Raw genomic sequence first — 18,826 nt, 5'->3', positions numbered from 1 at the left:
TGTGTGATAGCCTTTCAAATGTAACTCCTTTTCCAATTCAAAAGGATAATTGAATCGGTTAAGAAGGACAGCATATTGCCAACATGATGGAGATGTTAATATATCCCTGGAAACAGGAAAAAGAGAAAAAAAGAAGTATTAATATCATACACATCAATACAATTTTATATTACTAGTAGCATGAATGGTCCTAATTTTACACTTGCTTACCTGTGATTTTCAGAGACAGAATAATATTCCTAACTCTTCCTTTTGCCTCATGAAGTTCTAATATAGTTCAACTCCACACTGTTACAATCAGTCTTTATTTTTAAATTTGATATTTTGTTCATTATGGCTATTTTAAAACTTAGTTTTGATAGTTAAAATATGTTATTATAAATACTGAGTTCTGGGAGACCCTTAAATTCTGCACTGGAGGGATATCCCTGTTTTGTCTCATCCTCAACCTTTCTGCAGTATATCTTGTGGGCAGGGGTCGGATTCCTCTACATAACTCTAAATCTAGCTTTAACTCTAAAAAAATGATTTCTTCCTATTACTCTTTGTATAAGCAAGTGTTTTCCTTAGAAATTAAAACCAGAGACTATTAATATTGGAGACTGTTAAAAAACACTTACGGGAGGCTGTTGGTTTGGACTAAGCTCCTGCACTAAGCCCAACAGACCAAACTGAAAAGGGAGTTACTCGTGATGACATTCCACTAAGTTGTTTACCTGACCTTCCAAGAAACCAGAAGGGAGAGAGCGAGATAATAGCTAACTCCCCACACAGGCCAGTTTTCACTGGCATGATAAGGAAGTCCCCTCAGCTTTAACCTTTATAAAAAGTAACTTTAAAGGACCAATCTCCTTTTTGTTCTGTCTGCTTTCCTCAGTCTATTTATGTCTAGAAAGTCAACTTCTGTTCAGCTCATCAAAACATTTATTCTATTTTATGGAATGAGGTGCTGCCAGATTCGAGAATTGCAAATAAAAGCCAATTAAAATCTTTAAACCAAATAGGTTGTAATTTTGTCTTTTCACAAGGGAAAAGTACGATCATTACAGAGTGTTTGAGGGATTCTGTTAAAGTTTTCCTCTGATGAAGATAAAAGGTATGAAAAGCTAACTACAGTGAACTCTACAGTAGCTGAGTTAATGAGGCAAAGAGTGGCTCAGATGACACAAACCCAAGGATGAGTTAAAAATCACTTACGGATTGATGGTGCAGGCTTCCCCACCAGCAGCTTTACTTTCCTAAATCTGTATTCCATCCAACAGTTAGAGTGCTTGATAATCAGAAGTTCACATCAACTGACAGATGATACAGCAGGAAAAATTTATTTACTAGCTGACCTTTCTAGCTAAGTTATTTGGGAGCCTCATTAACCATGGTCAATTAAATAAATTCCAGCTGCTACTCACCCTGGAGCTGCCTATGTGAGGAATGACTGGATTGAAACGTAACAGCTGTGACTCGAAGTATGCCATGTGAATTTCTATCTGGAGATAATATGTGAATCTGCTTTCTACTTTCACTGCCTCACTACCGATGGTAGAAACCCGGCATATCTGTTTCAGCTATTTTGGAGGATGACAATCTTTAAGAAAGAGGTTCACATAGTCAATCATGGTTCGAGTCCCAGACCCAGCAGTATGAAAATCACACCAAGTGTATGCGCCCAAAATCCCAAGAGGATAAGGGATTGCAGCAGGGCCCTCCACCTCTGGCAGCGGGAGGGGTGTGTGTGGGGGTACAGATGTTGATTTCTCCTTTCCTTCTTTCTGTATCTGTCTCTCTCTAGCAAGTGTACAAACCCTATGGCAAAACCCTAAAAAGAAAGAAAGAGGTTCACAAACTTTAGCTTTCTGGGCCCCTGAAAAATGCATTTTCCATAAGTTTTCAGATGATATTGATGCGCCTGATACCCAGAACCACACTTTGGGAACTACTGCTTTAAAATGGACGGTAAAGGAAAAACCTGTTAATACCAATGTCGTAAATCTTACTGGCAGTCCTTTTGCTCTCCAAACTGGATGAAAATCTACCCAGAGTAGTGTGCCTGTGTAACACACTAACAGTCAGAACCACAATATACATAATTTAATTTATGCAGGGTGGAGTGTCTTGGCTTACATCATGTGCTCACCATTTAGCTCACAAAAAAGGTATGGCACTTTCAACTGGTTAAAATCAGACAAGGTAAAATGTCTGTTCATTCCCTTATTTTTCTTTAGAATATTCAAAGCTATTTTAAAATATTTATTCTTTCACATAAACTTTAGAACCAACTGGTCAGTTAAAAATAATATATAGGATCAGCCAGTGTTATTAGGGCAGCTGGATCCCACATGGCCTAACAGTGGGTTCGAGTGCTATAAGTAGATACAAATAGGTATAGATACAAATTTGACTGAACTGCGGCTCTAGTGGTACACAAGCTAGAGAGGCTGACAATGTCTGCCCTACCTTCACCTAGCATGAGTGGCCCTGACCTCCCAGAAGACCTACTGAATCTCATGAAGGGACTAACTTGGCCACACCCGGTCCACAGGACCAGCTGCAACAGGACCAACTCAGTGAAGGGACTGCTAAGGCTATACAGGCTTCCAGCCCTAGGAAATCCAGGCTCTGCATTGATGCGGGTTTTGTAGGTCCCTATGCACCCACCTGCCACCAATCTCAATTCACCTCCCCAGAACACACACCCCTTCTGGGGGCCATATGGAGTGAGCTGCTACACTGAGGCTAATGGGTAAGCAAGTAGCCCGGCAGAAAGCAGAGTACAGGAAGTACATTAGAAAGCTCAGGAAGACAGTTGCTAGGTGCCACACCCCCGGACTCCTCCCAAGATTCATGATTATTCTGAAGCTATTTCATCTATTTGCTGGCAATGAAGCCAAAAGAAGTTATCAGCAGTCCACCGAACTGGGACCTACAAGGTTGGTGAGCTGCAAATATTTTGTTAGTACATCCAACTGCTGTCACTTAAAAAAAAAAAAATCTATATTCCCTCTGACACATTTTATGTTCATATCTAAATCTATACCATGTATTTAAGAACACAACTTCGGAGACCAGAGTTGGCCTAACAGCTATGTCCCTGGACTCCCATGAAGTCGACCACGATTCGAGTCCTGGACCCAGAGGCTTAAACTCACGCTGGGCGTGTATGCATGCATGCCCAAGATCCTGAGAGGAGAATGGAGGAGAAGGGATTTGTGGCGTGGCCATCCCCCGGAGGGGTGATTTCTCACTTTCCGTCTCTCTGTCTCTCTCTTTCTGGTGAGCACATGTGCCCTATAGCAAAAACTTCTTAAAAAAAAAAAAGAAGAATGCAACTTAAAAATTGGTATTTTAAATATAAGTTATACCACCTTTAAAAACATATCCAATGGAACCTAAATGTCAATCATTTTGATACAATCATTGTCTATTGAAACATTCATAGACTTGGCCCAGTTGGTGGTGCAGTTTTGAGCAAACCAAACTGCACTGCACTAAAGTCATGTAGCCAGCTGTGGATCTGGATACCCAGGCTGGCCTTAAAACATGCTTGGTGTCTACACACAAGACCAAGATCCTGATGGAGGGCTGAGAGAGGGGGATTAAACTGTAAGGAAATTATGTTAAGGTATTTTCTCCCTCTTTCACATGCATGTGCATCTTTCTACGATGAATAAAATAAACTTTAAAAAACTGACTCCTCTTTAACAGGTGGTAATTTTACACTGTCCATTTTCTTTTATTACATTCTATTCTATATAACTTTATCTCAATATATTTTTGCTTGAAAGCCTTTATCATCCTATCACACCTCTCTGACTCATATATACACATGTATATACTAAATTAGTTTTTCATGGTCTTAACACTGTGTTAAAATGGTAATTTTTTAGGGCCAGCAGGTGGCTTAGCAGTTAAGGCACTGGATTCCCACATGGTTGACTACAGTTTGAGTCTCAAACCCGGCAGATTGAAGCTCATGTCAGGCACATGTGCATGCGTGCCCAAAATCCCAAGAAGAGAACAGAGAAGCGATTTTGGTGTTTCCATCCTTCCGCAGGGGAGGGGGGGGTGATTTCCCACTTTTTCTCTCTTTCTCCCTCTCTTTATGTCTCCAGCTAGTACATATGCCCTATAGCAAAACACTTTCTAAAAAAAAGGTAATTTTTGGTTTAGTTATCAACTAATCTTATCAGTAAAAAAAGAATCAAAACAACTTGTATATTTGACACTTATTTATTAAACATAAAAAGTAAAAATTGATGGGAAATGGATCTTTTATTTCCATATATCCATTCATAAATATTACTTCTTACTAGAATGAGTACAGATTCCATTTATGCTTTATTTAGCTTATTTCTCTCATGAGAGACACAAAGACAGGGAGCATCCCCAACAGGGTCTTGATGCCATGATCTACTCCCAGCCCAGCAAGCTATATATATATACTCTATACTTTCGTCAAAAGCAAAACTTGGAAACCATCTATTAAAGAATTCATTAGTCATTCTACTGTCTAAAGCTTTACACTAACATCTTGTAGTCTCTAGTACGTGGAGATTTTTACATCCTGGAAAAATGCAGTATAGAAGTCAGAATGATGGAAGTGTGCCTTTCTTCATAAAATTAGAGAAGGAAAATTGGAAAAAGGCAGCTTGGGAAAGGAGAACAAGTCCCTCCTTAGGTACAGAGGGACACTAAATACTTTCTAAATCTTACAAGGAAGTTGAGGATCTGGAAGTTGACAGCTGTTAACTTGCCTGTAACTGTATATTCCTTAAATCTTTCTGTATCGTATTTCACTGTTCTGTATTGTGTTTCACTGTTACTCCTACTTTCAACATGCTAAGTAAAATACTGTTTTCTTGCCAACATTCATTTATTCTTTAAATATTCACTGCCCATCAACTATATGCTGGGCACATCTATTTACTGATGATGGCATGAAATTAGCTTAAATTTAAATCTATAAGAAACAATCCAGGCCCATAGCATAGTACTTAAGGGGGCTAAATCCCATATGGCCAACTGCAGAGCAGCTGAAGAACATGCTGGGTGTGTGTGTGTGTGACTAAAATCTCAACGGGATGGAGAAGTAGAGAAGGAATGGCAATGTGACCACGTTCCACTGGATGGTGCTCCTCCCCCTCCCCCTTTACTAATGTTGGTCTGGTGAGCAACTGCACACTTTGGCAATTAAAAGAAAGGAAATTAAATCTGTAACAGTATCAAAATTGACTAAAACTCCACAGATGGCATACAGGAGTTACTGATCTTTGACAGTCAATGAAGATACAATAATGCATCACAGCACATGACCCTGTTTCCTATAAACTACTTCCTCAACTGGTTATATGGAGACTATAACTTAATTTTTTCTGTCTCTTTCACAAAGTGCTTAGGATCTAAGCCTCTGAGTAAATAAACAGAATCAGAGTTAGATTCAAGGGTCTGTGGACTAACTACTATTTTAACAAGATTCAAGCATTAAAAAAAATAAAATCTAGTAAGATACAATCTTGAAAAATGAAATAATGGGCTTTTTTTTTTCTTTTAGATAAAGGACTTGGTGTGTGTCTCAGTCCTCCTGCCTCAGCCTCCTAGCTGAGCCTACAGGTGTATACCACCACGCCTGGTCTTCAGATAAGGCTGGGAACTGAACTTACATCTACTCCGTGAGGCCCAGACTGTGCAGGATGCACTGCCGAAACGGGCAGCATAACGTGTTATTGAGACAATGCTTGCTATTTGATACAATGATCTTCATTCCTTTTTTCTCTAATTTTAATCTTTTCTCCTACTATTCTAGTCTCCCTTCTACCTTCCTATCTAATAATAAGGATTAAAAAAAATTTTTAGATAGAAATAGTTAAACACAGATGGTTTAACAAGATTATGCAACCAATTGAAATGTCCTTGGTTAAAGAGAAATTCCTTGTTTTAGTGCTATTGGTATCCACTAGAGGGTGCTCATTAAATAATTTTTAAAATGTCTGGTTTAGAAATGAATATACCCATTCATGAAAATGCACTGAAGTATGTTTCCAAGCCATTTTATTTTTATTTTTCTGAGAGTCTAACAATAACTTTCTGTTATTTCTTGAAAATGTTTCCTCCTTATCTCTCATAAAAGGGCAATTTACGTCTACTTCTGTCTACAGCTTAAGTCCTCTGTGAAGATTTATGTTTCTGGTAAAGACAACAAAAGACTAAAAATCCTGACTACAAGAAGTCCCTTGTACTGGAGGAGCTGTGCATACCATTCCAAGGCTGTGGCTCCAGACTATCATAACAAAACAGATGGCAGAGGAAGGGGCATGGCCTCTGAAGTCACAGGCCTGGATTCGCCAAAACCATGAGCTATCTACCAATTGCTCTGATCACCAACTTTAAGAGAGACTAGAAGTTACAATTAATACTCCATATAGATATGCTCGATTAAGGTTGAACATGTGTATAAAGTCAACATTTGGGACAAAATAGAAATTTGGTTACCAGTTCATTTCCCTCTTCCTTAACCACCTGCTCCATCTCTCTTCACAGATGCTGGTGATAATATATGGTTATAAAATTTTTTCCTTCCTGTATGAAAACTCGGTCAGTGTGTTTAAAATTAAAAAAAAAAAACAAAAAAAAACAAAGAGAGATCAAACAAAATTTGTTTTATTTTCTAGAAAGTGAATGTAAGATTTCCAAAGTTCTTAAAAAACTTTCAATTAATCCTCATACATATTTGAGGGTAGGGTACATATGTAGTCCATTTTTGTTTCTTCAGTTTTAAGCACAATGCCTGGCACTCTAAACTGTGAATAGGAAGATAACTTGCCCAAGTCTTAGGTACTGGTTCTTTAATACCCTCCCTTGTCAGGGAAGAGCTGAACAAGTTAGTAAATTATGACAATACAATCTTAAAAGAATTATAACTCCTGCATCAAAAATGAAGCAGAAACACAAAGTGCAGCAGAATTAATTTTGCCAAGAGATATATAGGAAGGCACGATGCAGAACTGATTAATAACAGTCATAGTAACAAACATATCAAGAGGTTATTGTATGTAAAACAGTATTTCAAGGGCTCTGTCTATACAGTTGGGTCTGTGTGGGGCCTTGATGGATTCAATCCACTACAAATTAAAACTATTTGGATAAAAAACAATTAAAAACTATACAAATAAAAAATATAACTTACATAGCAATTACATTTCATTAGGTAACATAAACTAGATATCATTTTAAATACATGGGGGGATATATTTAAGTCATATGAAAATACTATACCCTTTTGGGACCAGCAGTTAGAGTAATGGCTATGTCGCTGAACTCCCACGTAGTCGACCGTGGTTCGCGTCCCGGACTCAGTGGCTTAAAACTCACGCCGGGCACGTGTGCGTATGTGCCCAAGATCCCGGGAGGAGAATGGAGGAGAAGGGATTGCGGAGTGACCATCCCCCCTGGGGGGTAATTTCTCACTTTCTGTCTCTCTGTCTCTGTCTGTCTGTCTGGCGAGCGCACACGCCCTATAACGAAAACCTCTCCAAAAAAAAAAAATACTATACCTTTTATAAAAGTCACTTGGGGTATGGCAGCACGACAGAGTAAGACAAACTCCCCAGACTTCAAATTGGGAGTGGTGTATCATCAGGCAAGTTACTTAACCTCTCCCCGTTCCTCAGCTTTCCTATCTGGCAGTGGAAATACTACTACACTAGAAGGTTATACAGAGGATTGTTGTTTGTAAAATGTTTAGAACATTGCCAGGCACACAGCACCATGAACGTGGTTTCTAAAATAAGCAAACAGATATTATATGAAAGGTGGGAGACTATCGCTGTTGTAATATGTTAGGAAAAATATGAAGGCCTGGGGTCAGCAGGTAGCATGGTGGTTACGGTGATGGTCTTCCACATGGCTGAATGCAATTAATAGTCACAGACTTGGTGACTCGAGAATCATGCTAGGCATGTGTGCATGTGTGCCCAAAATCCTGAAAGGAGAATGGAGGGGAAGGGATTATTGTGGCATGGCCATTCCCGCTGGGTGGGAGAGAGGGGAGGAGGGAGATTCTGACTTTCCCTCTTTCTGTCTTTCTTCTGAGAGCACATGCGCCCTATGGCAAAAACCTAAAAAGGCTTAACTAAATAGCAGCAGCAGTAGAGATAAAAATAAGATTCAATTTGAGAAACTTATCAGGTAAAAATAGCAGGATTTGGTAGCCACTTGAGTTTGGTAGCCATGGTGGAGTCCTTAAGTTCACTTTCACTTCAGACATCAAGTTCTGGGGTCTCCAAAACCCATCTCAGATTTGATTATTCACTAGAAGGACACACAGAACTAACTGAAAAATGTACTGTTATGATTATAGTTTATTACAACAAAAGTATACAGATTAAAATCAATCACTAAGAAGACTTATGGTGTAGCATTCACAAAAGTTCACAGCATGAAGCCTCCAGTTGTCCTAATAGATTCATACACCAGGCTAACTTTCCTCAGCAACAATGTGTGACAGTACACAGTTCTGCCAAGCAGGGACGCTCACCTAAGCACTGCGCTCAGTTCTGAGACTCATCACGTAGACACGATTTTCTCCCCATGGAGCCAATTTTCAGTGACCAGACCCTCTGGAGGGAGAGCAGATAACTGTGGTCACAGCTTATATCATAAATCACATTGTTAGACTTTTAGGTATGGCCCAAGCCTCCAGATAAATAGGCACTTTGATCTGGCAGGATATTCTAAAGGGTTTAGAGATTGTCCCCTAGAAGCTGAGTGCAAACGCCTACTCATTTTAGAGTTCCTTTCCTTACTATTAGGTCGGCAAAGTCATGGCATATATTTTTTTTTTTTTTTGCATATATTTTTTTTTTTTTTGAGAGGTTTTTCGCTATAGGGCGTGTGCACTTACCAGACAGACAGGGGAGACAGAGAGACAGAAAGCGAGAAATCACCCCCCAGGGGGATGGTCACACCGTAATCCCTTCTCCTCTTGGGATCTTGGGCGCGCATGCACATGTTCCCGGCTTGAGTTTTAAGCCACCGGGTCCGGGATGCGAACCACGGTCGACTACATGGGAGTCCAGCGACATAGTCATTATGCTAACTGCTGGTTCTCTTTTTTTTTTTAATGCAAAAAATGCATCATGACTTTTTCAATGACCCAATATAAAGGTAGTGAAGGTGTGGAGAAAAACTGAGTATGCCAGATCGATGATGCCGGCTTCAACTGAAATACAATATTCTAGAAGCAAAGACAACATAGGTTTGAAAGGAAAACTGATGATTTTGATTTTGCCAAGTATAAAAACTAAGTGAAGTTGTTAGAAAACACTTAGAAGCATGGGACTGAATGTTGGGAAGGACCTCAGCTTGAGATGACAGCATACTGATGGAAGTTTAGTCATGCTATGGATGGGTTTGCCTGAAGAACACATAGGCAACAGATATAGTAAAAATGTAATGACGGTATACTCCAACTTTAAAGGGCTGCTCAGAGGACATGGCAAAAAAAAAAAAGTTATTAAAAAACAGTAAAATTGGACCAGTCAGTGACGTGGTTACAGTGGCTGAGTCCCAAACCTGGTGGCTTGATAAAAATGCCAGGCACATACATGTACATGCATGCCCAAAATCCTGGAAAGAGAATGGAGAAGGGATTGTATCATGGCCATGCCCTCTGGGAGGTCCTTTCTCACTTTCCCTATTTCTATCTCTATTCAGAGAGCACACAAGCCCTAAAACATTTTTTTTTTTTTTAAAGTAAGTAGTAAAAGAGACCAGCAGTTGGCGTAATGGCTGTGTTGTTGGACTCCCATGTAGTCAACCATGGTTTGAATCCCGGACGCAGTGGCTTAAGCTCATGCTGGTCACATGTCCTTGCGTGCCCAAGATCTCAAGAGGAGAATGGAGAAGGGATTGCAGTGTGTCCATCCCTCTTAGGGGGTGATTTCTCACTTTCTGTCTCTGTCTTTCTGGTAAGTGCAGGCGCCCTATAGCAAAAACCTCTCCAAAAGAAAAGAGAAAAACTAGTCAAATTAAAATAAATTCTGAATAGTCTCCATTACTATAGGAAACTAAACATAATGAGTAAATTACCTTTTAGATAGGGAATAAAAAGCATGAAACTTCTGGAAACAGACTATGCAAACACAGTATTATGTCATGCAAATAAACAGTTAAAAAAACAAAAATATTTAATTATTTTTATTTCCCATGTCATTTTTCATGCTTGGACTACTTTCTAAGTCGAAAGCCTTTTATTTTGCCTATGGCAAATTTAGCACATGTTTATGCAAAACTTAAATTACCATAAAAACCAAACAAAAAGTTAAGTGAAGCAGAAGTCACGGCTAATTAAATGGATTTGAGGTTCACTGCTTATTTTGTTAAGGGTCAAATAATAATTTATAAGTCTGTCTGAACACACTAAGTAGAAAAATAACTCATTACAAGATGTGAGAAGCCTGTTTACAATGAAGTCTACAGGCAAAATGTCTTGGAATAGTTAAAAAAATTTTTTTTAAAGTCATCCAGGTATGTTTACATTCCAGGTATGAGAAGCAGTACCAAATATAGGTTCAGAGTGGGATTCTTGCATCAGAGAGCCTAGGCACAAGTTTTAGCTCTGTCACTACTGGAGTGAACTTGGGCAAGTTACTTAAATTCTGTCCAATGTCCTCAAATAAAAATAGGAAACCAAACAGATTTGTTCTGAGGGTCACATAAGTAAGTATTCTGGAACATAATAAACATGTAATAGATATTCGGTTTTTTGAATATTCTACTTGAGTACCTCTGCCTACTGAAAACCTCAGGAATTAATTATACACTAGACCATGCAGTCTTTCTTCTCTGTGAAACACCCATTTAAATACTAATTTTTAAATAAAAATTATAACTGATATTTTCATCTTACAATATTTAAAGTTTCTAAAATAAGTTGTCCTAAAATTACCTTAGGACCACCTCAAATTTATAAACTTTATTAGCTAAAACTTAGTCTCTGTTTTAAACAATGCTTAAAGCTGTCCTTTGTAAAACAGAAATGCTGGGCCAGTCAGATGACTGGATCTCACATGGTCAATCGCAGTTTGAGTCCTGGACCAAGTGGCTTGAGAAGCATGCTGGGCACAGTGCATGGGTGCCCAAAATCCCAAGAGGAGAATGGAGAAGAGGGATTTCAGTGGCTAACTCCTGACAGGTGCTTGTTCTCTTTGTGGCAAGGACATGTGTTCTAAAGCAAATTAAAAAAACAAAACAAAAAAAGGAGAAAAGCTTATTGAGTTGATCCAAAAAGAGAAAGAATCAGACAACCACCGGAGAAATTATTGTCTGGACCAAGTTACAGATAATTATCTGCCATAATAGCCATGTTAAAATACAGGGATCAGCAGATGGCATTATGGTTACACCGTTGTACTCTGGTGGTTCGAGTCCCAGATGCGGTGGCTTACAACTCATACCAGATGTGTGTGTGAGGTGATTTCTCGCTTCCCTGTCTGTCTCTGTCTCTCGGGAAAGCACATGCGCCCTATAGCAAGAAATCTCTCTTAAAAAACCCACATATTATAAAATGTATATCATTATATATTATAAAACATTATATATTTATTGTACATGCATATATATATACACACACACTACATATACATTTTTTTTTTCTTTTTGTCTGTGCATAATCTATTGAGTTTTTGTCTCTACCTTTGCAAGCAATGACCTTCTTTCCTCAGTTGACAATATCTGGTTCCTTCATCAAAATCACTACTACAAATCACAAGACCTAGTCTTTCCTCAGGCTTTTGTTGGTATCCTCAGGATTGGTTAGATAAAACAAGACCTACTTCTAAAATACTACTTACAGAATTAGCAATTTACATAACTGTAAGCACAACCCTTCCACCTCCCCCTGAACACTAGACTGCATGCAAACTAGACATGGGGGCTCTATCTTGGTCTTTGTAATCCGGAAGGCATTACATGAGTTACTGTATCAAGCATTCCTGTCAAGTAGACATACAGTAACATCTTGAAGAACAGTAAAACTTAACATACAAATTAAATTTCTCTCACTCTATGCACTAAATGTTTATTTCCTACTCTTATTTAAATAATTTGTGTATGTACACATGCAGGTATGCAAAATATAGCCAGTCAGACATTATAGAAATGAAATATGATTACCACTCAAATAAAGTGATCCTTCAGCTAAGACAAGAGATGTTGGCTTTTAAAATATGTTGTATTATCTTTTGAAAAACAGAGACTAGTCAAATACCCTCAAAAGTTTTAAAAATTTTCAGTTACAGCATAATTAATTTTGTCAAATTGCTGGGTGATCCTGTTTTAAAGAGGAAAGCATTTGCTCAATGGCCTAACAAATTTTGTTCACTACCACTACAAAGTTTTCTCTCGTCTTTCCATCATTTCTAACTCAATCTGTTTTCTCTCAGTTCTTCCTTTCCATAGGCACAGTAGGAAAAAGCAGCCAGGTTTAGATCCCTTTCCTTTCAACTCACAGCATTCCGTCTGAAAAGGTTTATTATATACTTTCTCTGTATTTCTCTAACAAAGCATCAGGAAATTAATGATATACTAACCTTACTGTATTCCAGGCATCTCCAAGTTCTTTAGAATATTGTTTTTCAAAATGATCCAACACAACTTTGCAAATCTGTTTTGCAAGCTTCCCCTCTGATTTTGCTTTCAGCTATGATGATAAGAAAATGTTGCTGACACACACTGAACACTTACATATTTATTGAACTTTAACACAAATATATTTTAAAATATTTTTTAAGATAGAACTTTTTTTGGGGTAAGTTCCCAAGGAGTAATAGGTAGACAGTAGAGGAATGTGCTGGAAGTCACATAGCAGACGATGGGTTCAGATCTACTGCCAGTGTGCCTTAAACATGCCAACCCATGTTCCTAAAGAGCTAGAGGTGGGGGGCGGATAGATCACAGAGTGAGAAAATCCTAACCAAAGGCAATGTTTTTGTTTTTCTCTCTTTGGTACACTCTATCATAAATAATACAAACATATTATTTTTACAAAATTGGGGGGGGGTTAGTTCTTGCAATGGGAACAATACCTTACATGTAACAAAATCACATTACAATATTCTTCTGATTTTCTCCAATGGTTACTATCCAAGTTAACCAAAAGTTAAAGTAGAATCTAGTGTTGCTAAGAAACAAAAATGTAAAACGCCACTGGAAATATGACACTGGAAGGAACTTGGTGCAAAGTATAGGTGAACTTTTAACTGTCATTTAGACTCTTGTAAATCTAAGATTATTCTAAAATACAATTTATTTGGAAAGAAAAGTCATTCTAGTTCGCTCTTGCAGTTTTGCAGTTTTTAAATTTATCCTAGAAATGTGTATCGAGAAGTTTACTCTGTAACAGAGCTCTCTTAATCTCTCAGGGGACAGCAGGGACACAGAACAACGTCCCAGCCATCGAGGAGGTGGCATTCTGCTGGAGACGAAAGGAGCAGGCTGGACTGAACTACCCAGTTTATCCAAAGCCAGTGAGTTCTCGGGATAAATGGACAGAGAACGCTCACGAGCAAGCGTCAACACTATTCCGGGGTCTGGACGCAGATCCCAAGAAACCGGAAGACAGTTAACATAAGGTCGAAGATGAAGTTCCCCTATCCTGGCCCCCTCCCTCGCCACCTCAGTCGCACAGAAATGGCTGCTTCAGTCAAAGGCGCCCGCCTGGGCCCCAGGCCTCACCCTGGTCAGCATCACTCTGCCGCGAGCTCGCAAAAACAACTCTCCGCGACCAGAAAACGGAATCAACTACTCGGCTTCCGGGACTCGCCGGAATCCGTATTCTTCTACACGCTTCCGGTTCCAGTTCTCGCGACATACTGCCCCAGAGTTATCGAGATCGCACCAAACAGGGCTGAGTGTCGCGAGAGGCAAGGCGGAGGGAGGGGTTTGTTCCCGAGATCCCGCGGGAGGTCCCCGCAGATCCCCGGGCGTGGCAGGCGTCCGTGGGCGGACTTAAGACCAGCAGTTGGCGTGAAGGCCAGTTGGCGGAGAAAGGCAGGGCTCTCAGCCGCCTCGGGGCGCGTGGCGCTCATTAAAGGAGCTTTTGTCACTATTCGGTTCACTTCGTGATTATTTCAAAAGTTCTCAGAGGCGAAGCTTGTGGTTTATCTGTCACATCTGATGATCCCTGTTGACACTGATATTCGGTGCTCACGAATTAAGGTGAAAAAAAAAAATCAGGTTTTCCCTAGAGATGGTCCATGGGGATATATTACTCCCCCTTTTAAAAAAAAAAATGGGTAGCATTCAATGATTTCATTGAAATCCACGTGTAAAGCGCTTAGCACAGACTAGGAAAGTGAACGCCCAAATGTTTCCTGGTGTGTTTTATTATTTTATTTCTCAGATCGTTGTGATCCTGTTCCAATCAGTGCTAAAGACCTAGGTCCCTCACTTTTATAAGTAGCGGTGTAAATGGTTCACGGAAGGTATTAATTACACATATTCTGATATACTTTATTGGCTCCTTCAGTCTTACTCTTCAGCTGCTCCTTTGTAGCAGAAATCAGCAATTTATTGATAACAAAAAAATAAGTAATACAGTACCTGATACTTAATAAGCATCATTTTGAGCTGCCTCTTGGTGCTGAGATGTCAGTACAGATATATACAGTAGCTTCAAGTTTTATAGCCACATAAAAAGATGTCTACTAATTTGTTCTGAGGCCTAGTGTATTTATTTATTTATTTAAACAGGTTCCCAGTAGTCTAAAAATACATCTTAGTAGAATTTAGATTTACTGCAAAAGAAAATATGGTATACGTTAGTGTAATGATTAAATGCACGCCATCTGTTGGATGTCTTGGAAAAGCCAGTAGTCTATCAGCCTCTGAGAGATTTCATAGAATTCGTTTTTTTATGTTTATTGTAATGAGTTAATCAATTAGCATTATATTTGTAGTGTAGATATATAAAGGACTTGTAAGGCAGTAATAATCACATATACTGGTATGGTTGCCACCTGGCAATCTGCCTGCAAAGAGTCTTTGGAGTGTACATTCCTTTCTTTCCTATTAAATATTCTTTTCTACCTAAATATATATATATATATATATATATATATATATATATACACTAAAGGAAGTTGATGTGTTATACTTGGAAAATAGTTTTATACTGTTTGCACAGCATATTTCTATTTTCTGATTTTAATAATATATTTGCTCATAAATTTTTGTCTATACTCTGACAATACCCTTACAATTTCCTAGTTAATACTTAGTTTGGATAGGTTTTCAGATCTTATTAGCTATAGCATTTATTTTATAAATTATCTGCACATGTTCACTTTAAGTGTCTTAGTGCCATTATATTTATACTACAGATGCTAACAATACCACATTTTTAAATAACTTTACAATTTTTCTTAACATTTGAATTAAAAAGAAGCATGTGAATAAAAATGTAAAACTATATATTTACTTATTATCAATTGTTAGAGTTTGTGATTCATTCCACTGTTTTCCTGCTTCTAAGTTTCCAGGGGGGAAGTCAACTGTTTCTTCTTTTTTTTTTCTTATAATTTCATCTTTTAATATTTAACTGCTTAATCAATCTAGAATCAGTATTTGTGTATCTTGAGAATGTTAATGGATTTACCACCCCCACCCCAACTAACTACTGTAGAATTAATGAAGGTCCACATTAAATTTTAGGAATAGAAACAGTTAGAAGCTGGTTAGAAGCACATTTGTTTTAAAACAGTGCAGAAATGAAGAAAGAAATTGAGCTGATAAAAATGATGAAATTATACTAGTTTGTTTGCTTGCTTTTAATGATGGTGTTAAAGAACCAAAAACCAAGTGGCTTAATAATGACTTACCTCTAGGCACAAAGTTTTTTTTTAATGAAAGAAATGATTGGCTCAGGGCACATGCACTCGCCGTTGAGACAGACAGAAAGGAAAAAGAAATGAGAAATCACCCGCGGGAGTTTGCCACACCACAATCCTTCTCCATTCTCCTCTCAGGATCTTGGACACACATGCACACACACGTCTGATGTGAGTTTCAAATCACTGGATCTTGGACTTAAACCATAGTTGACAACTTGAGAGGCCAGTGACATAACCATTATGCCATGTGCTGGTACCCAGTAAAAGAATTTTTACATACCTAAGTAATTTTATTGTGAGATTTGTTATCTAAGAAGTGTTTCAAAATAAGTGCATTTTATAGACCATCTCCTATACCAACTATGTTCTATCAGTTTTCCCATTTACATGAAACATGCCTTATAACCCTTCATGTTCATATAGAAGTCTAGGTCAGAAAGTCTTGTCAGAAAGGACAAGCTTTACATCAAAACAATCTTGATACCAAGAGAGCTCTAGTTTCTTAAGATGTACAGCAGAGAACCACAACAGAGAAACCCGTGCTCAGTGCCAGATGATAGCATAGCTGTAGGCGATCTTGGACTTTCACTTCCGGTAAAGCTCCCATTTTGATAGTTTAGGGCTCCAAAATGGTGTACAGGAACTCCAGCAGACAAACCACTATGACTGAGAAGTAAATATAATAACATTTATTTAGTTTTACCTCTTAATTTTAGATCATTTTCCAAGGGAGTTTATTTAAAATACACATGCAATTATAGCTGAAATTTGTTCTCAAATTTACATGCTGAAGGCTTAACCCTCAGTACCTCAGAATATGATCGTATTTGGAGATGAGATGGGTCCATTCTACAGAAGAATAGGTTAAAATGACGCTGTTAATCTGACTGGTATCCTTGTAAAAAGAAAGAAATTAGACACACTGAGATGAGAGTGCAGAGAAAAGGCCATGTGAGGACACAAAGAGGTGATCTTCTACAAGCCAAGGAGAGAGGCCTCAAGAGAAACCAAACCTCCTGGCACCTTGACTTTGAATGTTCAGCCTCTAGAACTGCTTTAGAAAATACATATGTTTAAGTCCCCTAGTTTGTGATACTTTTGTTATGGCAACCCTACAATACTAATAAATGTAAGTGTATACTTATTTACTGAGGCTAACTCTATTGCAGTGATTAAGCAATGTGCAGAGGGAGCAGAGCCCACATAGCCAACCAAATCCGAGGTCAAATCCAAGCCCAGTGGCAACATGCCAGACATGCATACACACATGCCCAGGATCCGAATGGGATGGAGAAATGGAGGATAAGGGATTCCAGGGTAATTAGACCACACTGGGGGTGCTTTCTTTCTGCATGTACTCTCTAGCATTAAAAAATTAAGTTTTCAATAGGAGGGATTATACAAATTTGGAGACCACCAATTTACTTACCTTCATAAATTCTGTATGCTCATCAGCACACAGTAAGAATTTACCACTCAGCATCTAAGCAAGCAATTTTCTTCCCCAATTTTTCCTTTAATCATAAGCTAATCCCTTTCATAAAAGGAAATTCATTTTACTTACTATATTTTTCTCAAAAGAAAAAAAAACAACAGTTTTCTATTATTCTGTTTTCACAATGCTGAAGGATTATTACTAGTTTGATAATCTATCCCATACTGTTTTAAAGTATCTGACTTTGTTCTTTAGATCAGCTATATTTCTTGATGAATTAAATAATAATTACTGACATCTTGATGAATTAAATATTAAATATTGACAGAACCTCAGTAGCAAAGCCTATTCTATTTAGAGAAAAACATAGGTGTTAAAGTCAAGAATCATCAAATTTATAAACTACAACATTATTTGTATAAGCAGACTCAACTCTGAAAGTTCCGCTTCTAGACATGTTCAGTTTCTTTCACTGGAATGGGATAAACTGAGTAACGTGAGTAGTGTGTCATATCAAACTAAGTAGCAAATCAAAATACTGCCATGCAAGAGAGCACTTTGTAAAAGATCACCTGCAAATATAATGGTATTTTCAAAAGGTGAAATTCTCCAGGCTGTTCATGGAGGGTTTTACATATGAACTAAATTCTAGTATTTAATTTGGCACTTGAAAGAAGGTTTCATTTTAAAATTGCACAAAACATAGCACTTAAATAATGTGTACAAAATTATACATATGCTTTCCCCCAATATAAAAATGAATCAAATTACGAAAATCGTTCATAAATTTGAGGGAACCATGTGATCAGTAACTCTAAAAAATTCACTATTAGCATTTGCAACATTTATATCAGGTCTGTTTCTATGCAGAGGCACCAATCCATTTATATATTATTTACTTTTTAGTTACCAGAGGACATGTATACTTGCCAAAGAGATACAGAGATAGACAGCAAAGGAGGGGGGGGAAAACCCAGAAAGTGTTGTGGCCATGCCACGGTCCCTTATCCTCTATTTCTCCAGCCTGTTGAGACTCCAGGCATTTAAGTACACATAGAAGGCATATTTTATTTAAGACTCTAGGGTTGGGATTCAAAATGTGGTCTGCCCTGTGGAATCTGTCTCTCGTAACCACTAGATGATGGGGCCGGCCCATATCTGGCATCAATTACATGAAATATTGTAAGGAGAGTATATACATATGTATTTTATACATAAAGGCACATAAAATTACCCTTTAAATAAAAAGATATCTGTTGGTCAATAACTTTAACAAAGACAGACATTGAATAATTGATAGAATGCTAGTTCTATCTGCCTTTTACCATATTCTTTCCCACATATAAAAGACCTTGCAGAGAAAATTTTCATGTAAAATAACAAAACATGCATTATCTTGTCTTTCAACAATCATATTTTTAAATCCTTACCTATTTTATTACCTAAAATAAGTAATTAAAATAATTTAATTTGCTATAGGGCATGTGTACTTGCCAGGGAGAGGGAAAGG

At 38.0% G+C, this 18,826-nt stretch overlaps 1 protein-coding gene across 1 annotated transcript in view; it reads right to left on the bottom strand.

The window, feature by feature from the left end:
- The window catches only part of NSUN3 (NOP2/Sun RNA methyltransferase 3), a gene marked incomplete in the record, with an annotated part of 54,417 nt that extends 40,358 nt beyond the window's left edge, over positions 1-14,059 (bottom strand). Inside the window, 3 exon segments of the mRNA XM_027766053.1 lie at positions 1-106; positions 12,582-12,691; positions 13,726-14,059. Coding sequence (XP_027621854.1) covers positions 1-106; positions 12,582-12,691; positions 13,726-13,737 — 228 coding nt within the window.
- Between the last annotated feature and the right edge of the window lie 4,767 nt (positions 14,060-18,826).

This window comes from Tupaia chinensis, unplaced genomic scaffold (genome assembly GCF_000334495.1).
Source record: "Tupaia chinensis unplaced genomic scaffold, TupChi_1.0 Scaffold000009_1, whole genome shotgun sequence".
Classification (NCBI taxonomy): Eukaryota; Metazoa; Chordata; class Mammalia; order Scandentia; family Tupaiidae; genus Tupaia; species Tupaia belangeri.
This window is presented reverse-complemented; position numbering and strand designations above follow the sequence as displayed.